The sequence below is a fragment of the Ictidomys tridecemlineatus genome, chromosome 16 (assembly GCF_052094955.1).
Source record: "Ictidomys tridecemlineatus isolate mIctTri1 chromosome 16, mIctTri1.hap1, whole genome shotgun sequence".
Taxonomy (NCBI): domain Eukaryota; kingdom Metazoa; phylum Chordata; class Mammalia; order Rodentia; family Sciuridae; genus Ictidomys; species Ictidomys tridecemlineatus.
Genome location: NC_135492.1, coordinates 41241188 through 41268058, shown reverse-complemented (window position 1 = coordinate 41268058; position 26871 = coordinate 41241188). Strand labels below are relative to the sequence as shown.

The 26871-nt window shown below is 43.1% G+C and overlaps 1 protein-coding gene across 2 annotated transcripts; it reads right to left on the bottom strand.

The window, feature by feature from the left end:
• Positions 1 to 13961: 13961 nt before the first annotated feature.
• Tada3 (transcriptional adaptor 3) lies at positions 13962 to 26706 on the bottom strand. Of its 2 annotated transcripts, none has more exons than XM_021732030.3 (9): positions 26181 to 26706; positions 25295 to 25527; positions 23731 to 23981; positions 23544 to 23649; positions 21261 to 21402; positions 21054 to 21157; positions 19065 to 19174; positions 18224 to 18409; positions 13962 to 14452 (listed from the first exon to the last, which is right to left on the bottom strand). In XM_021732030.3, exons 2-9 carry the CDS (start codon positions 25499 to 25501, stop codon positions 14260 to 14262), a joined length of 1299 nt encoding a protein of 432 aa, XP_021587705.1. In that variant the 5' UTR covers positions 25502 to 25527; positions 26181 to 26706; the 3' UTR covers positions 13962 to 14259. The 2 variants fall into 2 exon arrangements, with proteins under 2 accessions (XP_021587705.1, XP_005333881.1); XM_005333824.5 differs by having other exon boundaries at positions 26185 to 26706.
• Positions 26707 to 26871: the final 165 nt, after the last annotated feature.

The following is a 26871-nucleotide window of genomic DNA, read 5'->3' as shown; positions in this document are numbered from 1 at the left end:
ATCTATGGTTCACCAGACCAGAGATGGCACAAGATTCAAGAAAAAACACCAAGGACCAGGATCTTGGAGACTGAAACTAGAAACACAGTGCTCTTAGAATTTGCTTTCTCTCATCTCTCCTTGTCTCAATTTCTTTTTGCATGTTAAGTTTTTCCTCCTCTGTCAGTTAATATTCTCTACCTGGCAGGAAACATAGAGTGGTAGGCCCTACTTTCCCACTACACCCAGCAGAACTACCCTCAGTTTCACCTACTCTCAAAGAAGGATTCTGATTGGCTCTCCTTGAGCCCTGAATGACATGCCTCCCTCTTGGGCCCCACAATGCTGTTAGGGCAATGAGGTACTATATTGGGCAAGTGTTACATGATGGGCAGCCACACCAGAATCACAGGAATGAAAGTTATCTTTTCCAAAGGAAATAGGAGTGCTGGGCAGGCAAGAACAACAAATCCATCTCAGCCCTGCTCCCACCAACCAGAGATAACCATTGTTGGCATTTTGGGTGCATATTCTTCCAGAGGGTTTTGGATACGGATACATGTACACACTTTCTCCTGCAGCCCCCACTTCCATTTAGCATATTTCAAGGTACTAATCAAAAAATGAGTCAAGAAAAGTTAAATATAAGGTGGGTGCAGTAGCAAATGCCTGCAATCCCAGCATCTTGGGATCACAAGTTCAAAGCCAGTCTCAGCAATTTTGTGAGGCCCTAAGCAATTTAGCCAGACCCTGTCTTAAAATAAAAATGGCTGGGGATGTGGCTCAGTGGTTAAGAATTTCTGGATTCAAAAAAAATTTCTGGTTCCCTGGTACTCCCTCCAAAAAGAAAAGAACAGTCAAATATATAATCTTTTCATCTTCTTTGTTTTCAAAAAGATGACAAAACAGGTCAGGCATCTCCATTAATTCTTGAACCTGATGGAAAATAAGCCATTGCCTGAGTGAATGGTTTTCTAAGATTAGAGCAAATGAAAAAAATCAGAAGAAATAGATGGAGAGCTTTATTTATAAAAGTATTTAGCCTGGTGTCTTGGTGCAGACCTATAATCCCAGTACCTTGGCAGGCTGAGGCAGGAGGATCACAAGTTCAATCCCTCCCTGGGCAACTTAGTGAGACCCTGTCTCAAAATATAAAAGGTTGCTCTAATGGGGGGGGGTGGGGTGGGCTGAGGCAGGAGGACTGCAAGTTCAAAGCCAGCATCAACAAAAGCAAGGCACCAAACAACTCAATGAGACCCTGTCTCTAAATAAAATATAAAATAGGGCTGGGGATGTAGCTCTGTGATCAAGTGCCCCTGAGTTCAATCCCTGGTACCAAAAAAATAAAAAGGATGTAGCTTAGTAGTAAAGCACCCCTGGGTTCAACCCTCCCAGTACCAAAAAAGAAGAAGAAGAAAAAAAAACTTTCAAAATCCAATTGTGATGCCTCATGTTTATGGTCTTAGGACTCCAGAGGCTGAGACAGGAGAAAGGCTTGAGCCCAGGAGTTTAAGATCATTCTGGGCAACATAGCAGGACTCTGTTTAAACAACAACAACAACAAAAAGTATGTTAAAAAAAAAAAAAAAAGATCCTGTGGCTAGAGAAAAAGAAAAGTCACCTTCTTCCTCTAAAATCAAAATCATAGCCAATAGTGAAACGCAAATTTTAGACTGGGAAAACTGATGATAGGTTAATACTTTTATTATATAAACAACACGTAAAACTCATAACAGACTTGGAACCCAATAAATGGTCAAAGGACACACAATAAACCTGGGACATTTTCTATATTAATAGTAATAAAAGAAGTACAGAACAAAAGAGGAGGTCATTTACAGCCATAAAGATTTGAAGTTTGAAAACAATCTAGTAACACCAAAGACTTGTGTTCACATGAGGAATGGGTACATCTAAATTCTCTTGGAAATGACTTGCTAAAGGATTTGGAAAGCAATTTTACAGTCTGCATCAAAGACCTTAATAATTTCCAAGCCTTTAAAAAAAATGTTACTGGGAGGTAACTGGGATTTGAACCCAGGATGCTCTATCAGAGCTACACCTCCTGTCCTTTTTATTTATTTATTTTGAGATAGAGTCTTGCTAATTTGTTGAGGCTGGTCTCAAACTTTTTTTATTATTATTATTTTTGTAGTTGTGTAGCATGCCTTTATTTGTTTATTTTTATGTGGTGCTGAGGATTGAACCCAGTGCCTCGCACGTGCAAGGCAAGCGCTCTTCCACTGAGCTACATCTCTAGCCCTGGTCTCAAACTTTTGATCATCCTACCTCAGCTTCCTGAGTTCCTGGGACTACCACCACATCCACCCAAGCCTTTTGATCCAGGGATTTCCTTTCTGGGAATTTCAGGGAACAATCTTAAGTTAGGACAAAGCTATTTCCTATGAGATATTTGAAGAACATTTTTTGTTTGAAGAAATATATATATATATATATATATGAATAAATAAGGCTGAGTGTGTTGGCACATGCCTGTAATCCCAGTGGCTCAGGAGCCTGAGATAGGAGGCTCACAAGTTTAAAGCCAGCCTCAGCAAAAGTGAGGCACTAAGTAACTCAGTGAGATCCTGTCTCTAAATAAAACACAAAATAGGGCTTGGGATATAGCTCAGTAGTTGAGTGCCCCATGAGTTCAATCCCTGGTACATCCCCCAAAAGAACAAATTATATATATATAACATGTATGTATATATAAAACATGTATGTATATATATATGCATGTGTTACATATATTTATATAAATATGCATGCATGCTGTCAAACCCAGGGCCTTGCACATGCTAGGCAAGTATTCTACCACTGACCTATAATTCCCAGCTCAAGAAATCTATCTCTATGCATATATATGTTACATATATATGATATATATGTCCCCAGCCACCCCCCAAATATACATATTTTTTGTGTGGTGCTTGGATTAAACTGAAGGCTTTGAGCACACTCTACCACTGAGCTATTCCCCCAGTACCTCCCAAGAAATATTTTTGCAACAGTAAAATTTAGAAGAAATGGTACCAAGAGGGGAATGATTAAAAACCATGAGGTACACCTGCCAGATGGAATATTCAGAGCTTGTGAATTGATAGTAATGTAGCCTATTTAATAAAAGGAATAAATTCTTACAAGGTTAAGCAGGTATGCAGTATTACTTCAATATAATATACAAATCTCAAATTAGTCATACCAGAATGGAGAGGACCATCACAAATGTTAACAATGGTCAAAAAAATTACTTGAGCCCTGTGTGATAGCACATGCCTATAATTCCAGTGGCTCTGGAGGTTGAGATAGGAGAATACCAGGTTCAAAGCCTGCCTCAGCAACTTAGCAAGACCCTGTCTCAAAATAAAAATTAAAAAGGGCTGGGATGTGGCTCAGAGGTTAAGCACCCCTGGATTCAATCCCTAGTACTAACAACAACAACAACAAAAAGTTACTTGAAAACCTAAATATGATGGGTGTGTACTAAACTGCTGTTCAATATTTAAATTTTATTTTAAAAACTGTAAGAAGTAAAATGGACTTAAATGTCATATCCATAACATCCTTCCTGTCCTACTATTGAGACAGTGATGGCACATTAAAAGCAGTTTTGGAGTCAGAAAAACTTAGTCCAGATGCCACCTCTACCTAGTAACCAGCTGTGGGACATCAGATAAGACATTTCATCACTCTGAGTTTCTGTTTCCTCCTCTGTAACATGGCATGATCATATCCCTAATTGTGCCTACTTTATAGGGTTATTTTCAGAATGAGACGATTTAGAAGGTTTCTTTCAATTTCTTTCAACCACTAGGTAAGTTTCCTGGTTGCCACCAGGGTCCCCAGCACATATCTGGTGCATAATAGGTGCTCAGGAAAAATTTGAGGCAGAAGGGAGAAATTTTCTTCTTTTTTGGACATCAGCTTTTCAAATTATTTCTCCTTCCTTTCTTGAATTGTTCTAGTCAAGCTCCAGATTTGGGGGTTCCATGTGTTCTCACTGTAACAGGAGAAGCCCATTTTAGGAGTCTCTAGCATTTACCAGATCTTACCAATTTCTCTTGGCTAACAAAGGCCTATTCCTGGGCAGTGATTCTTGTATTTTCTCTCTGATCCTAAACCCACATGCTCCTAATTTTGTTATGTGGAGGGTGCTGGCAGCCCTGGACATTTGGCCTCTAGAGTTTAGGACCTGGCTTACAAAACGCACCCACCACCTGCTCTCTTTCAGCCACTCAATTTTCTCATCTGTAGATTGAGGGTCATGGTATTGAAGCAAATAACACATTTCCTGTAAAGTGCTTGACACTACCCTCAGAGGGTCCTTTAAAGAATCATCCTCCCAAGGTTGTGTCTTAATATTTCCTGAGCTTTCAACTAGTGTTGAGATAGGAAATCCTCTGAGGAGCTCAATTTTCATTTGCTGTGAAATTTATGGAGAATATTTTTCAATATTTGATTCTGATGTTCAAATGAGAAATTGTTGGAAATTGTCAGGAAAACTGGATATGCTGTTGCTTCTAATATTAAACATTCTGAGACTAATTTCCTTTCTTTCCTTCTTTTTTAAAATTGGGTACTTGGGATTGAACGCAGGGGTACTCTACCACTGAGCTACATACCCAATTATTTTTATTTTTTATTTTGAGACAGGGTCTCTCTGAGCTTCTTAGGGGCCTACTAAATTGCTAACACAGGCCTTGAACTTGCTATCCTCCTTTCTCAGCCTCCCTAATGGCTGGGATTACAGGTGTGCACCACCATACCCAGCTAATGAGCTTAATTGTATTTTATGAAACTCACTGTGGGTATCTTTCATTTGATGCTTGCTTAAGTCCTCCTGAGGAAAAGGGAAAGAAAAATGGAGAAAGGAAAAAGGAAGGAAGGGAAAGAAGCAGATACAGTCTGAAAGGAATGCTCGGTGTGCCACATGCTAACGGTATCAGCTAGGATATAGGTTTGGTTTCTCTAACAGACACCAAAAATAACTGTGACTCAAATAAAATGGAAGTGTACAACAGCCTAGCCAAAAACAGACCCTGTCTGACATGGTGACTACATGGTAAGAGGGACCCTGGCTGCCTCTCCTCTATTGCTCCATAGTTGGTTGGGATTGTCTCTGACCCTGTTTGAAGATGGCTTGACACCACATTTCATCTGACTTCAACGGAAGTGAGCACATAGCACAGCCCTTGGGAACCGTGATCACATAGTTACACAAATCTCTTCCACCCTCTACTCACATCTTATGGATCAGAACTTAGGCCCATGTTCAAAGAGAAGCTGGGGTATTGAGTCTTTCAGAGGCACAGGTCTAACTAAAAGTCAAGCCTTCTGTTCCTATAGAAGAAAGACTTTGGAGGACATCTACTGCAACCAGTGTTTTTCTTTGCACATGCTTGTGCTCCCATCTCCCTGACTTGACTTTTACCCCCTCTAATCAGTCCACTAGCAGAGTATGTTCTGATTCAGAGTGCAGTTATGGCACTAATCTGCAAACCAGCCATAGTTCCCTAGTACCTAGGAAAGTGAGTCTCAGACTTTAATGGACACCAAGAATCATGTAGAGGACATGTTATTTTTAATTATTTATTTATTCCTTTTTTTTTTTTTTTTTTTTTGCAGTTCTGGGGATTAAACTTAAGGTCTCACACATGCTAGGTAAATGCTCTACTACTGAGCTACATTTCTAGCCCATAATTCTTAATTTTTTTTTTTTAAGGCAAGGTCTCACTGTATTTTACAGGCTCGCTACATACTCCTGGGCTCAAGTGGTCCTTCTGCCTCAGCCTCCCAAGCAGGTGAAGCTGCAGACATGTATCTCAGCATCTGACTCAGAGGGCATGCTAAAACATGGCTAAATCCTATTCCCAGAGTTTCTGATTTTGGAGGTCTGGGGCCTGAGAATTTGCATTTTTAGCAAGTTCCTAGGTGAAGCTGTTGCAGCTGGTTCAGGAACCATACTTTAAGATTGGCCTGTGGGGCTGGGGATGTGGCTCAAGTGGTAGCACGCTCGCCTGGCATGTGTGCGGCCTGGGTTCAATCCTCAGCACCACATACAAACAAAGATGTTGTGTCCGCCAAAAACTAAAAAATAAATAGTAAAAAATTCTCTCTCTCTCCCCTCTCTCTCTCTTAAAAAAAAAAAAAAAAAAGAACTATTGGCCTGGAGGAAGCTGAACATGGTGGCACATGACTATAATCCCAGTGATTTGGGAGGCTGAGGCAAGATTGCAAGTTTGAGGTAAGCCTCAGTAACTTCACAAGACCCTGTCTCAAAAGGACTGGGTATGTAACTCAGTAGTAAAGCACCCCTGGATTAACCCCTAGTACAAAAAAAAAAAAAATTGGCTTGGAGAATAAACTCCATGCTAAGTCCGCCATCTAAAGCCTCTCCCAGCCTCGTCTCAACCTACTTTCCAGCTTCATGTTTTACCCTTCCTCCCCCTTCCACACACCCAGGGCTCCAGTCACACTGAAGTTTTCACCTCTCTCTAAGCAGGCCAGCTGTTCACACCTCTGTGCCTTGCTATTCCTTTTGTCTGAAATGTCATCTTCTGCCTGGCAACTTCTTTTCCACATCCTTCTGAGCCTCTCTGGACTCTGATCTATTGTTTTTTTGGTTTTGTTTTGCTTTTTAATTTGTTCTAATTAGTTGTACATGACAGTAGAATACACTTTGACACAATGTACACAAATGGAGGACAACTTCTTCAAAGACATGGACAAATTTCTAGAGACATATGACCTACCCAAACTGAATGAGGAGGTCATACATGATTTGAACAGATCAATTTCAAGTAATGAAATAGAAAACACCATCAAAAGCCTACCAATCAAGGAAAGCCCAGGACCAGATAGATTCTCAGCTGAGTTCTACAAGACTTTCAAAGAATAATTAACACCCAATACTCCTCAAAGTAGTCCATGAAATAGAAAAGGAGGGAATCTTTCCAAACTCATTCTATGAGGCTTAAATCACCCTGATACCAAAACCAGACAAAGACACATCAAGGAAAGAAACTTCAGACCAATATCCCTGATGAACATAGATGGAAAAATTCTCAATAATTTCTGGCAAATTGCATACAAAAACATATTTAAAAGATAGTTCACCACGATCAATTGGGGTTCATCCTAGAGATGCAGGGTTGGTTCAACATATGGAAATCAATACATGTAATTCATCATATTAATAGACTTAAAAACAAGAATCAGGGACTGGGGTTGTGGCTCAGTGGTAGCACACTTGCCTAGCATGTGTGACACACTGGGTTTGATTCTCAGCACCACATACAAATAAATAAAATAAAGGTCCATCAACAACTAAAAAAATTTTTTTTAAAAAACAATCATATGATCATCTCAATAGATGCAGAAAAAGCATTTGACAAAAAACAGTACAGTTTCATGTTCAAAACACTAGAAAAACTAGGGATAGTAGGAACATACCTCAACATTGTAAAAGCTATACATGCTAAACCCAATGCCAGCATCATTCTAAGTGGGGAAAAATTGAAAGTATTCCTACTAAAAACTAGAACAACACAAGGGATGTCCTCTTTCACTTCTATTCAACATCATCCTTGAAACTCTAGCCAGCCAGACCAATTAGACAAAAGAAAGAAATTAAAGGTAATTAAAGTAAAGAAGAACTCAAACTTCAGTATTTGCTGATGACATGATTCTATATCTAGAAGATCCAACAAGTTCCACCAGAAAACTTCTAGAACTAATAAATGAATTCAGCAAAGTAGCAGGATATAAAATCAACACCCATAAATCAAATGCATTTCTATATATCAGTGATGAATCCACTGAAAGAGAAATTAGGAAAACTACTCCATTCACAATAGCCTCAAAAAAAAAAAAAAAAAGCCTGGGAATCAGATTGAGGTGAAAGACCTCTATAATGAAACTGCAGAGGGCTGGGGATGTGGCTCAAGTGGTAGCGCGCTCGCCTGGTATGCGTGCGGCCTGGGTTCGATCCTCAGCACCACATACAAAGATGTTGTGTCCGCCGATAACTAAAAAATAAAATATTAAAATTCTCTCTCTCTAGCTCTCTCTCTCTCTCTCTCTCTCTCTCTCTCTCTCTCTCTCTCTCTCGCTCTCTCTTTAAAAAAAAAAAACGAAACTGCAGAACACTAAAGAAAGAAATTGAAGAAAACCTCAGAAGATGAAAAGATCTCCCATGCTCCTGGATAAGCAGAATTAATATTGTCAAAATGGCCATACTACCAAAACGTTATATGGATTTAATGCAATTCCTGTTAAAATCCCAATGACATTCTTCATAGAAATAGAAAAAGCAATCATGAAATTTATTTGGAGAAATAGGAGACCCATAATAGCTAAAGCAATCCTTATCAAGAAAAGTGAAGCAGGAGACATCACAATACCAGACCTTAAACTATACTACAGAGCTATAGTAACAAAAATGGCATGGTATTGGCACCAAAATAGACTTGTAGACCAGTGGTACAGAATAGAGGACACAGACAAATCCACATAAATTCGGTTATCTCAAGGGTGCCAAAAACATTCCCTGGAGAAAAGATAGACTATTCAAAAATGGTGCTGGCAAAACTGGAAATTCTTGTGTAGCAAAATGAAGTTAAATATGTCTCACCCTGCACAAAAATCAACTCAAAGTAGATCAAAGACTTAGGCACTAGAACAGAGATCCTGTTCCTAATAGAAGGAAAAATAAGCCCAAATCTTCACCACATTGGCCTAGGATCTGCCTTCCTTAACAAGACTCCTAAAGCGCAAGAAGTAAAATCAAGAGTCAATAATAGGATGGATTCAAATTAAAAAGCTTCTTTTCAGCCAAAGAAACAATTAATAACATGAAGAGAGAGCCTATAGATTGGGAGAAAATCTTTACCACATGTACCTCCAATAAAGCATTAATCTCTAGGATATATAAAGAACTCAAAAAAATTAACTCCAAAAATATTAATTAATAAATAAAACAAATCAGTAAATGGGTTAAGGAACTGAACAGACACTTCACAGAAGAAGAAATATAATTGATCAGCAAATATATGAAAAAGTGTTCAACATCTCTAGCAATTAAGAAATGCAAATCAAAATTATGATTTCATCTCACTCCTGTCAGAATGGCAATCATCAAGAATACAGGCAACAATAAATGTTAGCAAGGATGTGGGGAAAAGGTACCCTCATATATTGCTGGTGGGATTGCAAATTGGTGCAACCACTATGGAAAGCAGTATGGCAATTCCTCAGAAAACTGGGAAAGGAACCACCATTTGATTCAGCTATCCCACTCCTTGGTTTATACCTAAAGGACTTAAAATCAGCATAGTTCAGCAATGCAGCCACATCAATATTTATAGCAGCTCAATTCACAATAGCTAAATTATGGAACCAACCTAGGTGTCCCTCAATAGATGAATAGATAAAGAAAAGGTGGTGTATATACTCAATGGAATATTACTCAGCTTTAAAGAAGAGTGAAATTATGGCATTTGCCAGTAAATGGATGGAGTTGAAGAATATCATACTAAGCGAAACAAGCCAATCCCACAAAACCAAAGGCCAAATGTTTTCTCTAATATGCAGATGCTAATTCACAATAAGGCGGTGGGCATTAGGGAAGAATAGTTGTTACCTTAGATTAGGTAGAGGGAAGTGAAGGGAGGCGAGGCGAGGGGAGGGGTGTAGGGATAGGAAAGATAGTAGAATGAAACAGACATTTTTTTTTAAGTATTTATTATTTAGTAATCGGCAGGTGCAGCATCTTTGTTTGTATGTGGTGCTGAGGATCGAACCCGGGCCACACGCATGCCAGGCAAGCGCGCTACCACTTGAGCCACATCCCTAGCCCCAAATGAAACAGACATTTTTAAAAAATATTTATTTCTTTTAGTTGTAAACATACCTTTGTTTTTATTTACTTATTTTTATGTGGTTAGGTTCAAACCCAGGGACTTGCACCCACTAGGTGGGCGCACTACCTGAGCCACAACCCCAGGCCCCAGACATTATTACTTTGTGTATATATATGACTACATAACCAACATGATTCTGCAACATGTACACTCAGAAAAATGAGAAATAACACCCCATCTATATATGCTATGACAAAGTGCATAAATGCACTCCACTGTCATGTGTAACTAATTAAAACAAATTTAGAAATTTAAAAAAAAAAAAAGCACATAGTGGCCGGGCAGGTAGAGCACACCTGTAATCCCAGCGGCTCAGGAGACTGAGACAGGATGATTGCAAGTTCAAAGCCAGCCTCAGCAAAAAAAGCAAGGCACTAAGCAACTCAATGAGACCCGGTCTCTAAATAAAATACAAAATGGGGTTGGGGATGTGGCTCAATGGCCTAGTGCCCCTGAGTTCAATCCCTGATACCATAGGAGAAAAAAAAAAAAGCACACAGTGGCTGGATGAATGAGTAAAAAAAATGGATAAAAATCAAGATCCACCAATATGTTTTCTGCAAAATAATTCACTTAAGGACACACATAAGTTGAAACTAAACAGATGGGAAAAAGATGTTTCATGCAAAAGGTAATCTCATAGAGCAGGAATAGCTATACTTGTCTCAGACAAAACAGGCTTGTGTCAAAAACTGTCTTCAGAAATACAAAAGTAATTTTTTAAAAAAAGAATACATTTTGACACATTGTACACAAACGGAGCTCAACTTCAACTTCTCATTCCTCTGGCTGTATATGAGTATAATCATGTTTGTAGATATGGTAATAATATCTGTCTCACTCCACTGTCCGTCCCATGCCCACGCCCCTCTGATGTGTTGTTAAATCACTGTCTGCCCCAGGCGCCTACAGACTTAGTGCATTCTTTTAAGATGCCTCTGTCACCTTTGACCATCCAGTATCTTCCCATCACCTGAGCTTTAGTCACTTCATAGCTCTCAGCCATGTCAATAATGTCACTGGGTGAGACACAGAAGTCTGAAAGAAGAAATGGAGGCTAGTATAGGGCATCAGTAAGTGAATGGAATAACTGGGCACGTGAAGAATAAATGAACCTTGAGGGAGGACATGGCTCATGTGTAGTTCTCTCCACTGAGTCCTGAGCCCCAGGCCAGGAATGAAATTTACTCCCTGACTCTGTTTCTCCAGAGTTCCAGCCATTATTTCCTTCTCAGCAGGAGTTAACTGAGAGGCAAAGTGTTCCCCAGAGCACTCAGGACCCTACCCCCCCGCACACACCATGGGTCAGAGCTGAACCCCTCTACTTTTATTCCCCTTGGTGTTTCCTTTTCTTTTTTGGTACTGGACATTGAACCAAGGGGTGCTTTACCACCAAGGTCCCCAGCCATTCTTATGTTTTATTTTAAGACGGGGTCTTGCTAAACTGAGGAGGCTGGCCTCGAACTTGCAATTTTTCTGCCTCAGCCTCATGAGCAGCTGGGATTACAGGCGTGTGCCACTGGGCTGGCTCCCCCTGCTGTTTCTCAGGGTACTTGGGATTCTAGAGAAACACTGTTGTACATGGTGGCAGCCTGCTGGGGCCAAGACACAAAAGCCTTTCCTACAAATTACTGATAAAGTACCGGATGGTTTTATTTATTTATGTTTTTCAGAATGTTTTAAAATTAAAATTTAAAACTTGAAGTCCTCAAACTAATTTCCCCCTCTTCACGGGGAACCCAGCTTCCTCCAAACCTCACAGGGAGGTCCCTTTGACTCCAGATGTAAGAATCAGCAACTTAGTGAGACCCTGTCTCACAATAAAAATAAATAAATAAAAAGATCTGGGATGTAGCTCAGTGGTTACACACCCCTGTGTTCAACCCCAGGTATAGAGGGTTGGGGGTGAGGGAGGGAGAGAAAATAATTGGTGATTTCACAACTGATCCTTGAAAGTTTGGTCTTTTCCTTAGTGAGCCAAGCCCACTCAGTTTTCTAACATTCTTCCTTCTATTTATAAGATCTACCTTCCTCTCCCTTACAATTCTACTCAACTATGGGACCTCCATTCCCATTCCACCTCCTCCACAAAACCATTTCTGTTTCTGGAACTCTCTACCAATGACGCCTACCATACTTATGGTCTTGGCCTAATGCATATGGAAATTGAGTGGTTAATTAAGAGCAGAGGTGTCCACAAATAGGGCTACCATGTATGCTGCACAGGTTGGGCACTATTCATGTAGAATAATGGGACTGGGGTCCCACTGAGTTATATCCTGAAGAGGCTCTACCATGAAATCAAATGGACTGACATTGAATACTCGCTCAACTACTCAATTGTTTGACTAAGCCTCAGTTTCCTCATCTGTGAATGGTATGGATGCAATTCGTACCACCATATGGAATAATTGGGAAGATCAGGTAGTTGAACAAGCTTCGGACAATACTTGGAATCTGGCTAACATTTACTGAGCACATAATTTCATTATAATTATTGTTATAGCTGATTTCTCATTTCATGTATGGGTTTCTTTTTTCTCTGAAAAGGCTATGAGCAATTTGGGGAAAATGGGTCACTCAAAAATTGTAGCAGCTTATCCCTGCACCTAAAGGGAAGCAGGATCTCATGTTGTCCCCTCTTAGGACCCTATGCTATTTCTCTTTTTGCCAAAGTCCACTTCTACTAGTTAGGGCATTTTTTAAGTTATAGATGACAAAACTTCAGAGCAAGCTAGCTTAGGCTAAAAGCAAGATTTATGGGCTGATGTAACTGGGAAGTTCAAGGGAGGATCAGGCGTGGCTTGATCCAGGCCTCTAGCTACATCATTGGGACTCTATTTCCTTCTCCATCTCTTGGCTCTGCTTCTCCGAGTGGATTTTATTCTAAAGCAGATTCTTCCACATGGCAGGCAAGTGGGACAGTGGGTGGTCAAAGCTTATCATCTGTGGCTTATGATCCAGAAGGAAGTGACACTCAGCATCCATACAGGAATCTTAAGGAGGGCCTGAGTGGCCAGGTTGGGTTACGTGGCCATTCTGCAGGCCAACCACTGTGACCAGAGGGATGGGGTGCTGTGATTGACCAAGCTGGGGTCATGCATCTACCCTCATTTGACAGTGACAGTTACACAATATCCACATGCAAGAGGCAAGGGATATTTATCTAGCAGAAAGAAATTTGCCGTCTTCCTTACAGCTCAGTTCATACGTCACTTCCTCAGGGAAGCTTCTCCTCCCCTGTGCCTTCTGTGGACCTCAACTTTCCCACAGTAAATTATTCTCTGACTCTCCTTCAGATTAGTCTGGGAACCCGAGGCAGGGACAAGAGCTTATTTATCTGTTTCTCAGGCCTAGCTTCCTCCCCAGGCTGAGCTGCTGCTGGTGGCCTGTCTAGCATTCACTGCCCCCTCCCTACTCAAACCAAGTTGGGTTCCACCCTTTCCTCCCAAGGCTGTGGCATAGTGAAGTAGCAAACTCCACTCTATAGACTAGCTTACACCCATTAGAGTCATCCCTTGCCAAGGGAATGTTCCAGGAACAGGCATGTGAGCCCTCGTTTGGGTAGCTGAGACATACAGATACCTAAGAAAGAGCTTTTTGCTCTTCTGAGTGGGCCCTGGGAGCCAGCCAGCTCCTGATCTCTCCAGTGCTGGATATAAATGAGGGAGCATTTGGCCTCAGCTGCCATGGCCTGTCACCCCACAGCTGGCAGGGAACCCCCCTGAAGAGGAAGCTGACATGGTGGAGGGTAGTGGAGTGACAACTGAAGAACTACACCCTTGATGGCCCTGCGAGTTGCTGGATTGGCCCATCCTGAATTCAACCCTGCCGGGAGCCCTGCCACCATGTTTCTGGGGTGTTCTGCTACCTGTAGCAACAGATATCCTCAGGAAGGTGTCCCTGACTAAATGCCCCATTGAGTGGGCCAGGCTGGGCTACAAGTGTGCCCTCTTAGACCCCCTGCCACGCACACAGTCCTTCCCACCTCACAGTCACAGACACTCAAAACACCTGGATGTTTTCTGTTTTTTTTTTTTTAAAAACCACAGCAGTCACTTTATTCTTAAATTTGCACTTTACAAAACCACAAAGGAGAAGTCCTTGGTGGGGGAAGGGAGTGGGGGATGGTGAAGAGGGAAAAGAGGGAGACCCAGAAACTAAGCCTTGCCCCTGGGGACCAAGCAGAAACTGGACCCCAGGACAGCCCAGTAGGGCCTCCTGCAACCTAGCTGTACAGAGCTAGGCCTAAAGACCTCAGAAGAGGGCTGCAGTCCTCTAACTACTGTCACCATTTGATGGGCAACCATAAGCCAAGGCTTTTGCACCCAAAGAAGGAAGTGGGCCTGCACCAGGGCTACCCATCAAGCAGCTTCAGGATGCTCTCACGCTCCTTCAGGGTCTTCCAGGCCTGGTCCTTTTCCTTTTTGGTGGGGGTCCGCTTCTTCTGCCGGGCAGCCATGATCTTGCGAAAGGCATCCATGACCTCATTGTCTGCCATACGGACCCGTTGCCTTAGCTCCTGTCGGCTCACCTCCTCCTTCGCCAACCTGTGGGGAAAAGGGGCCATGCTCTTCCCATCTTCAGAATGTGGCCCCTCCCTCCAGACTCAGCCCATCATCCTCGGCTGGCACTTCTGTTACCATTTCACACAACCGTTAATGAACACGCTTATATGGTGCTATGGCTAGCCACTATTTTAAGCTCCTGAAAAATACGAACTCATATTGATCATGGAGGAGGCTGTGCACATGTGAGGCAGGGGGTATGTGGGGAAATCTCTGTACCTTCCTCTCAATTTTGTTGTGAACTTAAAACTGCTCTAAAAAATATGTAGACACACAGACTTTGATTGATCCTTCTAACAATCCTGTAAAATAAGTACTGTTATTCTCATGTTACCAATGAGGACACTGAGGCTCAAGAAGGACAAGAGATGCCCCAAGATCCCACACTTAGGGAGATTTGGAGTAGGCTGGCTCCAAACTCTTTTTGTTTTTTAAAATTTTATTTATTCTGCTAGGTGTGGTGGTACACACCTGTAATCCCAGCAACTTGGTAGGCTGAGGCAGGAGGATCACAAGCAACTTAGTGAGGAGACTCTGTTTCAAAATAAAAAATAGAGGGGCTGGGGCGGGGCTCAGTGGTAGCGCACTTGCTCTGCATGTGTGAGGCACTGGGTTCAATTCTCAGCACCACATGTAAATAAATAAAATAAAGGTCATTCAACAACTAAAAATAAAAAAAAATAAAATAAAAAATATAAAGGAGTGGGGATGTAGGTCAATGGTAAAATGCTCCTGGGTTCAATCCCCCCAAATTTTTTAAATTATTCTCATTTATTTTGGGGATCTTAGGGATTGAAGACAAGGCACTCTACTACGCAACTACATCCCTATCCCTTTTTAAAAAAGATTTTTTGAGGGGGGGACTGGGGACTGAGTTCAGGGGCATTTGGCCACTGAGCCACATCCCCAACCCTATTTTGTATTTTATTTAGAGACAAGGTCTCACTGAGTTGCTTAGCACCTCACCATTGCTGAGGCTGGCTTTGAACTTGAGATTCTCTTGTCTCAGTCTCCCAAGCCGCTGAGATTACAGGCATGTGCCACCACATCCGGCCCTTTTTAAAAAGTTTTGACACAGGGTCTTACTAGTTGCCCAAACTGCCCTTGAACCTGTGATCCTCCTATCTTAGGTTCCCATGTTGCTGGGATTACACGCACGTGCCACCTCACCCAGCTCCAAACTGTTTTTAAATAACACTGTTTAAAAAGTGTTCTGGCGCTAATAGGAGATCTGTTTACTTCAGCATCCATATTCCATAGCAGCCTAAGGCCTTAGTAGGCCTGAGGCCCATAAAGTAGGGAGTGCTCAATCAGTCCCTCCAAGTAAGATCTGACTTGTAAATTCCGCTGATGGTGGAAGTGAAGTTCATTAAGAGATCTGGTCCAACCTGTTACTTTTTTAGAAGGAAGCCTGCTGCTTAGGTAAGGAGTGTCTTGTTTAAGACCCGGTAGTTGGTCCACAGCAGGGCTCAGGGCTATCTCTGGCCTTCTGATAGTCTTAAATTAACTCTCCACTGCTCACTACCTCTGCAGCTACACATGTGACTCTTCTCTCTTCTAGCTCTTTCTCCCCTTCCCTCTGTGCCTCTTTCATTTGTATTTCTTCTTCTTGCCCTTGAGAGGAAACATGAACTAGAAAGAGGCTTAGATTCAGCCTTGGGCTCCAATCTCAGCTTGGCAGTTTAATGGCCATGTGACCTTCAGCAGAGCATTTCATTTCACTGGACCTTTATTTCCTCATTTGGTAAACAGGGAAAATACTACCTACTACCTGGGTGGTTGTCAAGATTAAAGGAGAAGGTGTGCAGAAAGCCCTGACACATAATAGGCACTCAGGACACATTAGTTCCTGTTATCCTTAAAACCCTACCAGCTTGTCAGCAACTACTTCTGGGAGTGATGCATCTCTTTTTCTTTTCTTTTTTATTGGTATATTACAATTGTCCATAAAGGTGGGATTTGTTGTTATATATTAGTACATGCACACAATATAACAATATAATGTGGCCAATACTGAATGGCGCATCTCTTTACTGATCATCTACCAATAGACTGGAGGTCCTTTGCTCTGCCTTTCTTCCTAGCCCCCAGGAAAATGTCAGAAGAGATGCTAAGAGCTGGCCAAATGAACAAGTGTCTTGCCTTGTCAGGGTTCTGTGAAAATAAGACACAGTACCTGCCTGAGAGAAGCAAACAATCTTGTATAGGTTGTTTCTTTTCTTTCTTTTTGGTACTGGGGGTGCTTTACCACTGAGCTGCATTCCCAGCCCTTTTTATTTTTTGAGACAGGGCCTTGCTAAATTGCTTAGGGCTTAAGTTGCTGAAGCTGGCCTTGAAGTTGTGATCCTCCTGTTTCAGCCTCTCAAGTTGCTGCGTTTACAAGCATGTACCACTGTGCCTGGCTTGGGTTATTTCTTTATCTCCCTAATAACAGGACAGTTCCTACCATGGTCTTCCTCCAAATGTCACCTATATCCTTGTTGTGATCAATGTAGGGCAAGATGGATGGGAATTCATATAAAATGAATAGCACCATAACTGATTCCCTAAAGATTTTTTTTTTCCCCCACCTGGTTCTGGTGACTAAAACCAGGAGCACTCTGCCAGTGAGCTACATCCCTAGGCTTTTTTTTTTTTTTTTCATCTTATTTTTACACTGAGATTACAGGTGTATGCCACTGTGCAGAACAAGTTTTAAAACACTGGTCACTTTCAAGTGATAGACCAATGAAAATCATACATGTCCAAAAAAATGTTAACAGTTGATCAATCTAGGTGGAGAGCATATTGGTATTATTGTATTATTCTTTCTGAATTTTCTCTTTGAATGAAGTTTTTCATAATATGAAATTAAACCATGAAAGAAAAAGAAAATAAGGTGAGGGCAGGAGACAGCTCAGGGGTAGAGTGCTGGCCTAGCATGTGTAAGGCCTGGATTTAATTCTCAGCACTACATATAAATAAATAAAATAAAAGTCCATTTGCCGGGCTCAGTGGTACACATTTGTAATCCCAGCAGTTCGGGAGGCTGAAACAGGAGAATCGTGAGTTCAAAGCTAGCCTCAGCAGTGGCGAGGTACAAAGAACTTAGTGAGACCCTGTCTCTAAATAAAATAAAAAATAAGGCTTGGGGTGCGGCTCAGTGGTTGAGTGCCCCTGAATTCAATTCCCCTGCCTCAAATAAATAAATAAAGTTCCACCAATAACTGGAAAAAAAAAAAAAAAAAGGCTGGGATGTAGTTCAGTGGTTAAGAACTTCTGGATTCTAGCTCCAGTACCAAAACAAACAAACAAAAAAAAACACAACCCTCAAACACCAGGCATAGTAGAGCACACCTGTAATCCCAGTGATTTAGAGGGCTGAGTTAGGAGAAGAACAAATTCAAGGCGAGCCTCAGCCACTTAGTGAGAACCTTCTCAAAGTAAGAAAATAAAAAGGCTAGCAATGTAGCTCAGAGGTAGAGCATCCCTACGTTTAATCCCCAGTACCGAAAAACAAAACAAAAATCCCTCAAATCAATCAATCATAGGTGCCTGAAGGCCTTAGTCCTGTGGAATGAGACTCCCTCACGAGGCATAACCAGAGGGGTGTTGCCTAACACTGATATTTTTTTTCAAGACTTTCCTGGTGATGCAAAGGCTCAGCTAGATTTGAGAAGCCTGTCTAAAACCTTGAGAGGTGACCAGCAGTGGCTGAGGCCTCCTTGGCCTCTTCCTTGAAGCCCCTGGACCATGCCTCCGGTCCACACTCACCTCAGCAGGTCGTGCTTCTTGGTGCGGTTGTGAGCACTGAGTGCCTTTAGCTCAGCCTGTCGTTTGCGCAGCTCAGCAAGGACCTCATCCTCTGAGTCCTCTGCAGGGCGGTCCTCGGACTCCAAAAGGCCCTGGGCAATCAGCTCTTCCTTGATGCGGCTCTCCAGGGACTTGGTATGCGGCACACTGTGGGGCATGGCAGGCCCCCTTAGTCTCCAGAAAATGGCCCCTCAGCTCTAGGGTTATTTTGGAGGGGGTGTACTCAGAGGTTCCCAGGGATTCCCAAGGTCAGGGAACACTTTCTATTTGCTCTGCGAACCCCCTCTATTTCCAAATATAGATACATACATATACATATTTTCCAGATTTTGCTATATATTAATTATAATGTTTGCTATAAATTACTCCAGGGAAAACTATGCCTTCACATTTAAATATATTTTAAATAAAAATAGGATCATACTGTCCATACTGGACTACAATGAATAGTTTCACCATTTGTTACTCTATTGTTTATATGCTTTTATGTCAATTAAGTATTTTTTTAATATGATTCATAGTTGCAAGTTACCTCATCATATGGAGGTAGGACAACTGAGCCAACAAATCAAATCCCCTTCAGTTGGGCATGCAGGCTACTTACACTATAAGCAGTATGAACTAGCCTGTACTCAGCCTGTGTATGCAGAAATGCTGGGCTAGCACTCATGATGAGACTTCTACTGGGCTTTACTAGACTCCCCAGCCTTGCTGTTAATACAAATCTCCCCACATCAAGATGAGCAGAAGCCAAAAGCCAAGCAAGGGCCAGGCTGTGAGGTGTAGACAGGATGTCACTCACCTGAAGGGCTTGTTCTGATTGCGGGGAGAGGTGCTTGCCCCGTCGGCCCCTGATTCTTTCCCAGACATGTCAGGAATAGGAGAGTCCTCCATAGGGGAAATAATATTTTCCTGGAAGACCACAGAAATGGGGTGGAAAGAGAAAGATTTGTAGTATTTCATTTTTCCTACTGATCTTCATAGATAAGCCTTCAGGGGCCGGAAATACCCTTTAATTTTTTCATTTCACCCTTTTCTGGGAAGCCTTCGAAAAAAGTGTTGATCATTCTACAAATTCCTTTTTTGTTGTTGTTGTTTTGGGTATTGATACCAGAAACAGGAAACACAAAAGAATAATGATAATAACTCAACAACAGTAGTAGGAGCAGCTAAGGTTGATAAAGCATTTGCAATGAACCCTGCACTGTGGGACATGTGTGGGAGAGGGGGCGAGCCGACCCAACTGTGCTCTCCTTTCTTCCATAATAGCTGGGTACAACTGCATTTCCTAAGTTCCCTTGTAGTCAGGTGTGGCCATGGAATACTTTTCTCCAGGGGAAAATAATCAAGAGATGTCCCAGCCAGTTATGGCCCCCAAAGCTTCCTTTACATATTGCTCCTTGTTGCCCATCACAGTGGTGTATACCTGCAATCCTAGTGACTCAGGAGGCTGAGGCAGGAGGATCGAAAATTTGAGGTCAGCCTCAGCCAACTTAGCAAGGTCCTAAGGAATTTAGTGAGACCTTGTTTCAAAATTAAAATTAAAAAAGACTGAGGATGTAGCTCAGAACCTGGGTTCAATCCTCAGAACCAACCAACCAAACATACTCTTCCATTTTCAATCTTTGTAGGATTGAAGTAGCAATCACACCCAGAGTGACTGTGCAAAGCCACCATAAGTGGGCATCTGTCTTGGTGGTGTAGGGCCATGACCTTCCCCTACCTCTACCTTATTCAACCTGGAACATGTGCCCCAGATTGTTATATGAGAAATAAATTATTGTCTTTGAGACAAAAGAAGAAACTGAGGCTCAGTGAGATGAGAGGTTGTGCCCAAGGTCAGGCAGTGGGTATTAAGATAAAGACCCTGAAGTAAGGGTTTGATCCTACCTTTGCCTATTAGCTGTGTGATCTTAAGGAAACTTTTCTGAGCCTCAGTTTTCTCACATGTAACACAGAGCTAACCACTGTCATTGCTCGCATAAGATGTGTGGAAAGCCTCACACAAGACTTAGCCCTTTGCCTACACTCAGCAAAAGAGACTGTAGAGAGAAGCTATCTTTGGAGGTTAGAGACTAGGAAGGATGTGAGACTAGCTTCTAGAATATAGTAATGTTTTATTTTGTGATCTCTAGGTTGGTAATACATAAAGCTGATAAACATAAAGCTCCTTCTCCTTTTATTTATTTTTTTTAATTTTTTTGTACAGGGGATTGAACCCAGGGCATTTTACCACGGAGCCACATTCCAGTCCTTTTTATTTTTAATTTTGAAACATGGTCTTCCTAAGTTGCTCAGGGTTTTTCTAAGTCTCTGAGGCTGGCCTCAAATTTGCCACCCTTTTTTTTTCGGGGGGGAGGGGTACTGGGGATTGAAATCAGGGACCAACACTCAACCACTGAGCCTCATCCCAGCCCTATTTTTTTGTATTTAGAGACAGGGTCTTAGTAAGCTACTTGGTACCTTGATGTTGCTGAGGCTGGCTATGAACCTGTGATCCTCCTGTCTCAGTCTCTCAAGCTGCTGAGATTACAAGTGTGCACCACTGTGTCCAGCCAAACTTGCCATCCTTCTGCCTCAGCCTCCTGAGTCACCACACTGGATAAAGCATTTTTTTTAAATTGCACATGGACACAATGCCTTTATTTTATTTATTTTTATGTGGTGCTAAGAATCGAACCCACTGCCTCATGCCTGCTAGGCAAGTCTTCTACCACTGAGCCACAACCCCAGCCCTAAAGCATTTGTTTAAAAAGGAAATGTGGTTCCTGTTTTGAGCTGGCATACCCACCTCCACCAGGGCCTGCAGGAGGCGCTGTGTGAGGGCACCAAAGGGGCACCCATCTTCTGGCTGTTCATGCTGGGCCTCTGACTTCTTCAACAGGGCATCCACATCTGAGGTAGACAGAATAGAGAAGGACAGGTGGGCTGAAGATGGAAACCCAAGTCCTGGCCTGGGGTGGGACAGGAAGGGAGGGGCAAGGAGGAAGGAACCTACCTTTAGTGTCTAGTTCAGTCAGCGGCCCCATGAGGCCTTTCTTCTTGTCAGCCACAGCTGCTGCCCGGGCCCCGTCCTTCTGCTCTTCCAGCAGGTCCTCCTGGGCCCAGCGCTGGGAATAATGCTTCCCCAGGGGTGGGATCTGTGGGAGAAATGCCATTTATCCTTGAAGGGTAAACACTAGCTGGCCATGCATAGAGCATGGAAGGCTCTGCTTGCACTTGACATTGCCAGCAAGCTTTCCATTCACTTATTTTTACTGTCTCCCAAGTCCTTAACCCAGGGTCATAGGTGGTGCCACATACAGATGAAAAGGGACAAAGAAGATAAAATCTCTACACTCACATTCTAGACAGGCACATAAAGAACCAAAACACAGCTGGGCACAGTGACGCACACCTGTAAGCCTAGCAATTTGGGAAGCTGAGACAGGAGAATTCCAAGTTTAAGGCCAGCATCAGTCATTTAAGCAAGAACCTCAGCAACTCAGTGAGACCCTGTCTCAAAATAAAAAATAAAAAGGGGTGGGGATGTAGCTCATTGTTTATATGCTTTTATGTCAATTAAGTATTTTCTTTAATATGATTCACAGTTGCAAGTTACTTCGTCATATGGAAGTAGGACAACTGAGCCAATAAATCCCCTTCAGTTGGGCATGCAGGCTATTTACACTACCTGGGTTCAATCCTGAATTGAAATGATTTCCTAACTATAGAATCCAAAATAATATGGACATATGGGCTATCTCAGTCACAACTATTGCCTCCACAGAAGAGAACTAGGAGATTCTGCGTGAAAGCAAATTATTTTTTGTGTTGCTTGAGCTTACTACTGCCTATATGGATTGCTTTTTCAAGTAATATGGTGGCTGTTTTGTTTTGTTGGTTGAGTATTGACCATAGAGCCTCTCAAAAGCTAAGCATGGGTTCTGACACAGAGGTAGAACCTGTCCTCAAATTTTTAAAAAAATTCAGACACGTGAAATTAAAGAGGTAGATTCAAGGTGTTGTGGTAGTACAAATATGAGAATATTTTGCTGTGAAATGTGAAGTCATTTTGGTGGTGGTAATATGAGATCAGGGCCTTGAAGGGAAAGTCAATCCCTCAAGGGGAGAAGAGCTTATGTATAGGCCTAGAGACCTAGAGTGATGGCAAGGTACTTGGCAGGGCTGGTAAATACAGCAAAGAAGAGGGATGTGGCCAAGGAAACTAGAGAGGGGCACTGGGGCCGTATCACCATGAACCAAGACACTTGAACTCAATCCTGTGGATAACAGCAGCTAGGCCAGGCCTGGCCCACGTCATAAGCACCTCTAATTGTGGCAGGCGAGCTATCGTAAAGGACCCCCCCCCCAGGTACTTTCTTTAATAAAATATGCTTTTATTTTCATTGTAGAAAAATTAACTTTTAATGTGGGCATAGTAGTGCATGTCTGTAGTCCCCAGCCACCGAGGGGACTGAGTCAGGATTGCTTGAGCCCAAGGGTCAAGGCTTACTTGGACAATATAGTGAGATCTGTCTCTTTAAAAATTCTTTTAAGCTGGGTGTGGTGGCACAAGCTTGGAAACAAGCTTCAGGAAACAGGAGGCAGTAAGATCACAAGTTCAAGGACAGCGTGGGCAACTTAGTAGGACCCTGTCCATAAATAAATAAATGGGCTGGAGATATAAACGGGTATATCTCCAGCCTATTTATTTATCTATCTATCTATCTATCTATCTATCTATCTATTTATTTATGGTGCCCTTTGGTTTGATCCCTAGTATCTCTCATACACACACACACACACACACACACACACACACACACACACACAATTCTCATATATTAAAGTAAACTCAGTCTGAGGCAGGAAGACTGTAAATTCAAGGTCAGCCTGAGCAACATAGTGAGATCCTGTCTGAAAATAAAAAATATAAAGGGCTGTGACTCGGTGGTTAAGCACCCCTGGGTTCAATCCCTGGTACACCCCACCCCCACAAAAAAAGAAGCTCTATAAAAGGTGAAGGCTTGAACCAAAGCAGAGTGGATAGAGATGAGGGGACAAGGGGGAACTTCACTGATGAAGCTGCCTGAGGCTGTGGTGCCATATCTGGGGTCCAGAGAAAGAGGTACAAGAAGAAAGCTGAGAGTCTGAGCCTGGAGTTTGGATAGGGTAATGCAGCATACAGGGGGCTGCCAGGGTAGGGAAGGGCACATGATGCATGGCTCTGCTGTCTGATTCTGAGGCACCACTGACCCTCTTGTTCTCCCCCTTGTCTGTGCAGGCCCAGCATTTCTACCTTGTAATGTTCAGCTTCATCTTCTGGGGGTTTCAGGAGTTCCTCCAGCGTGCGCACCTCCTCACTGGTGATATCAGCACAGTAAGGCTCCACAGAAGCCCAGAACCTGTAGGGAGAAGCAGATCCTGAGTGAGTACCCTTCTGGGCCTCAGTCTTGGGTCCTCCCACTATGTTCTCTGACCAGAACCTGTTGGGGGCATCATTCTTGGGGATCCGTGGCACATCGATTGGGTCATCAGTAAATTCATATTCCTGGATCTTGGGTTGAAGGTTTTTGGATTTGGGTCGCCCAGGGCCAGGGCCTGGCCCATGTCCAGCCTTCCCTTCCAGTTTCTGCTTCTTGGGTTTTCCATGTTTAGGGGGGGCTCCAAGCTCATGGTCTCGACCCAGTTTCATGAATCTTCGGTCACCTTTCTTATCCTGCCAGTCAGTAAGGATCTGAAATTTACAGAGACTGTCACTGAGAAGGAGGGAAGACATAGAATAACTCTTTTTTTTCCAATGAATAAATTAGGATCTAGAATTCAAGGAGGCTCCAGGATTTCCCCCTTACTGTTTTGCTTAACAAACTCCTAATCATCCTTTAATGGATCTTTTATTTATTTATTTATTTATTTAATATACTGTGCTAAGGAGTGAACCTAGGGCCTCACACATGCCAGGCAAATATTCTACCACTGAACCACAACTCTAGCCCCTAAAACTCAGCTTTCATAGGATTTTACTCACATACTTCTCAACTTTCCATTCACCTATCTGCCTGTAGTCTTATTCACCTATGTATCACCCAAGCTAGTCACACACAATAGAAAAGTCAAATAAATGATCAGACCCCAGTGCATGTAAGCCCTGGGGAAATATGCTGGAGGTGACTTTTTGTGAAGACTCCCAGTAAACTTTAATTTCAAATGTCAACCGCCTGCAAAGCTTTCCTTGCTTCAGTTACCTAGCTTCCTTGGTTTTAAAACACAACTGATTGTACCACAAATCCTTTTAGGTAAAGTTAAAATGGCATCTCCTCCCTCCCTGAATCTGGCACCTTGTACTTTCACTGGAGACCCAATCATGTTGACTCATCACACTGCAAAAGCACTATACCTTGTCTCTTTACTGGACTAAGCTACCTGAGATCAGGAAACTTATCATAACTATCTCTATTCCCCAAGATCCAGATTGGTGCCTAGGACTTGGAGCTCTGGGGATGTTAATACACTGAATAAAAATAACTGTAATAGTAGCTATAACATTTGGAATGTTTACTTAGTGTCAGACACTGGGTTGAACCTTTGCAAACATTCTTTTAATTCTCACAAAAGATCTAAAGTGAATTCTATTGTTAAGCCCACTTTGCTGACAGGCTCAGAGATAGGAGCTAAGTTTCTCAAAGTCACATAGGTAAGAAACATCAACACTACAAAGTGCTTAGGCAAAGGTTCAAATCTAGATCTCCCCATTCCTTTTAGTTGGCAAGTTCCCTGATGGCAAAATGATTCTAAATTATCTCCCTCTACTGATTAGCACAGGACCCAAAACATAATGGTAAGTGGGATCAATAAAAGCTTAGTGAATGAGAACACTTGCAATTTACAAGGATTATGAACATTATATGTATTTAATGTATCACATGAGCTGTTTGTGTATCTCTCTCTTCCCATCAGTCCCTCAACCTCAGCATATGAAGCTAACCTAATGACCCACCCCATAACTTGACACAGTGCATTTCCGGTGATGTCCCCTCTTTGGGGTATCACCTGGGTTTCAGCCTCCAGCACACGCAGACGCCGGCTGGCAGAGGACAGCAAAGTCTCAAGCTCCAGCTGCAAGGTGTCCAACTCCTCAATGCCGATGCCATCATCCTCAGAGCGGGCCAGCACTGCTGTGTAGCGAGGACACACCTTCAAGTGGTCCACAGATTTGAAGTCATGGAACTGCAACGGGCAGTCCTTTAGCTCACTCATGGCCCAAGAGATGTAACCCTGTGGAGCTGGAGAGGAAAGGGCTGTTGATGGGAGACAGTGGCATGAGAAAAGCCCAAAGGCTTCTTCCACTGGGAAATTCAACAAGAAAGTCAAGTTTCATCCTTACTAAAAAGATTGACAGCACAGGTCCTATTTACAAAGCACCTACCATGCACTAAGCTAGGTGCAGAGCTTATCTTACTGAATTCCTCACCCACCTCCATAAGCAGGGACCACTGTGATGGTCTTTTTTACAGAGAAAGAAACTAAGACTCTGAAAGGGTGAGGACATGCTTAAGTTTCCAAAACTCAACTTGACCCCAGGTAGTTCCTGAGTGTGCAGTCTCTGTGCCCAGGCTTCCTGATGCCCTTCCCTCCTGTTCTTCTCCTGAGTCTCTGAGTTTCAACCATCCCTCTCCTTACAACATTCTCTGTGCCTCCCAGCCTCTCCTTGTTTCATCCTATTCCACCTTTTCCCCTTTCTATGCCACCTTGGCTGGTTTGGAAGGCTGGTCGGGAGACAAAACTGAGTTCAAGCCCATTTTCTACTTATGTGCCCCTGAACACGTTATTTAAACGGAGTCTCAGTTTTTCCAATATGCAAAATGGGGACAAAACAAGAGGTCTCTGTTTCCCCCATAGAAGTATGAATCTGTAAAATGGGGACAACAGTACCTACCTACCTGGGATGTGCTGAGGATTAAGAGATGATGCCCAGTTCAGTGCCTGGCACCGAAGAAGTGGGACTGCTTAATGGCTGCCCCACCCGTGGGTAGCCTCAACGTCCCGCCTCCAGCGTCCCCGTCCTCTAGAGAGCCCCTAACGCAGCCTCCACCCCCTCTGCCTCCTCTCTACGGCCTCCCGCGGCCCCCGGGCCGCAGGAGGGGGCGGGGAGCCGTGGTCTAGCCGAGCAACCGCCCCGGAACTGGCTATGGGCGGAACCCTGTAGTTGACGCGGGGGCGGGGAGATGGCTAGGGCGAGCCCACTGAGGCCAGCGGGGGGTTGGGGTGCGGGCAGCCAGCGAGCCTGCAGAAGGCCTCTGTAATAGGCCTCCAGAGGACCCTTGGGGACAGCCCGAGGCCGGGGGCGGGGCTCGGCAGCCGAGATCTCCGCGCGGCAGTTAGCTCCACCAAGCCCCAGGGGCTGCAGGTAGGAGGGGCGCGGAAAAAGGATGGGGGCACAGCGCCGGAAGGAACGTAAGCTTCTCCGCCTCGGCTTGTCCTAATTTGGTGCCCAACCTGAGGTCGGACTGTACTATTGTATGATAGGGGGAAGGCTACGGGAAAAGGAGGCCCAAGAGTCGAAATCATGAGGGAAAGATGCATGGGTGGAGGGAAAAATTTGATTAGTAATTTGGAGCTTCAGGATT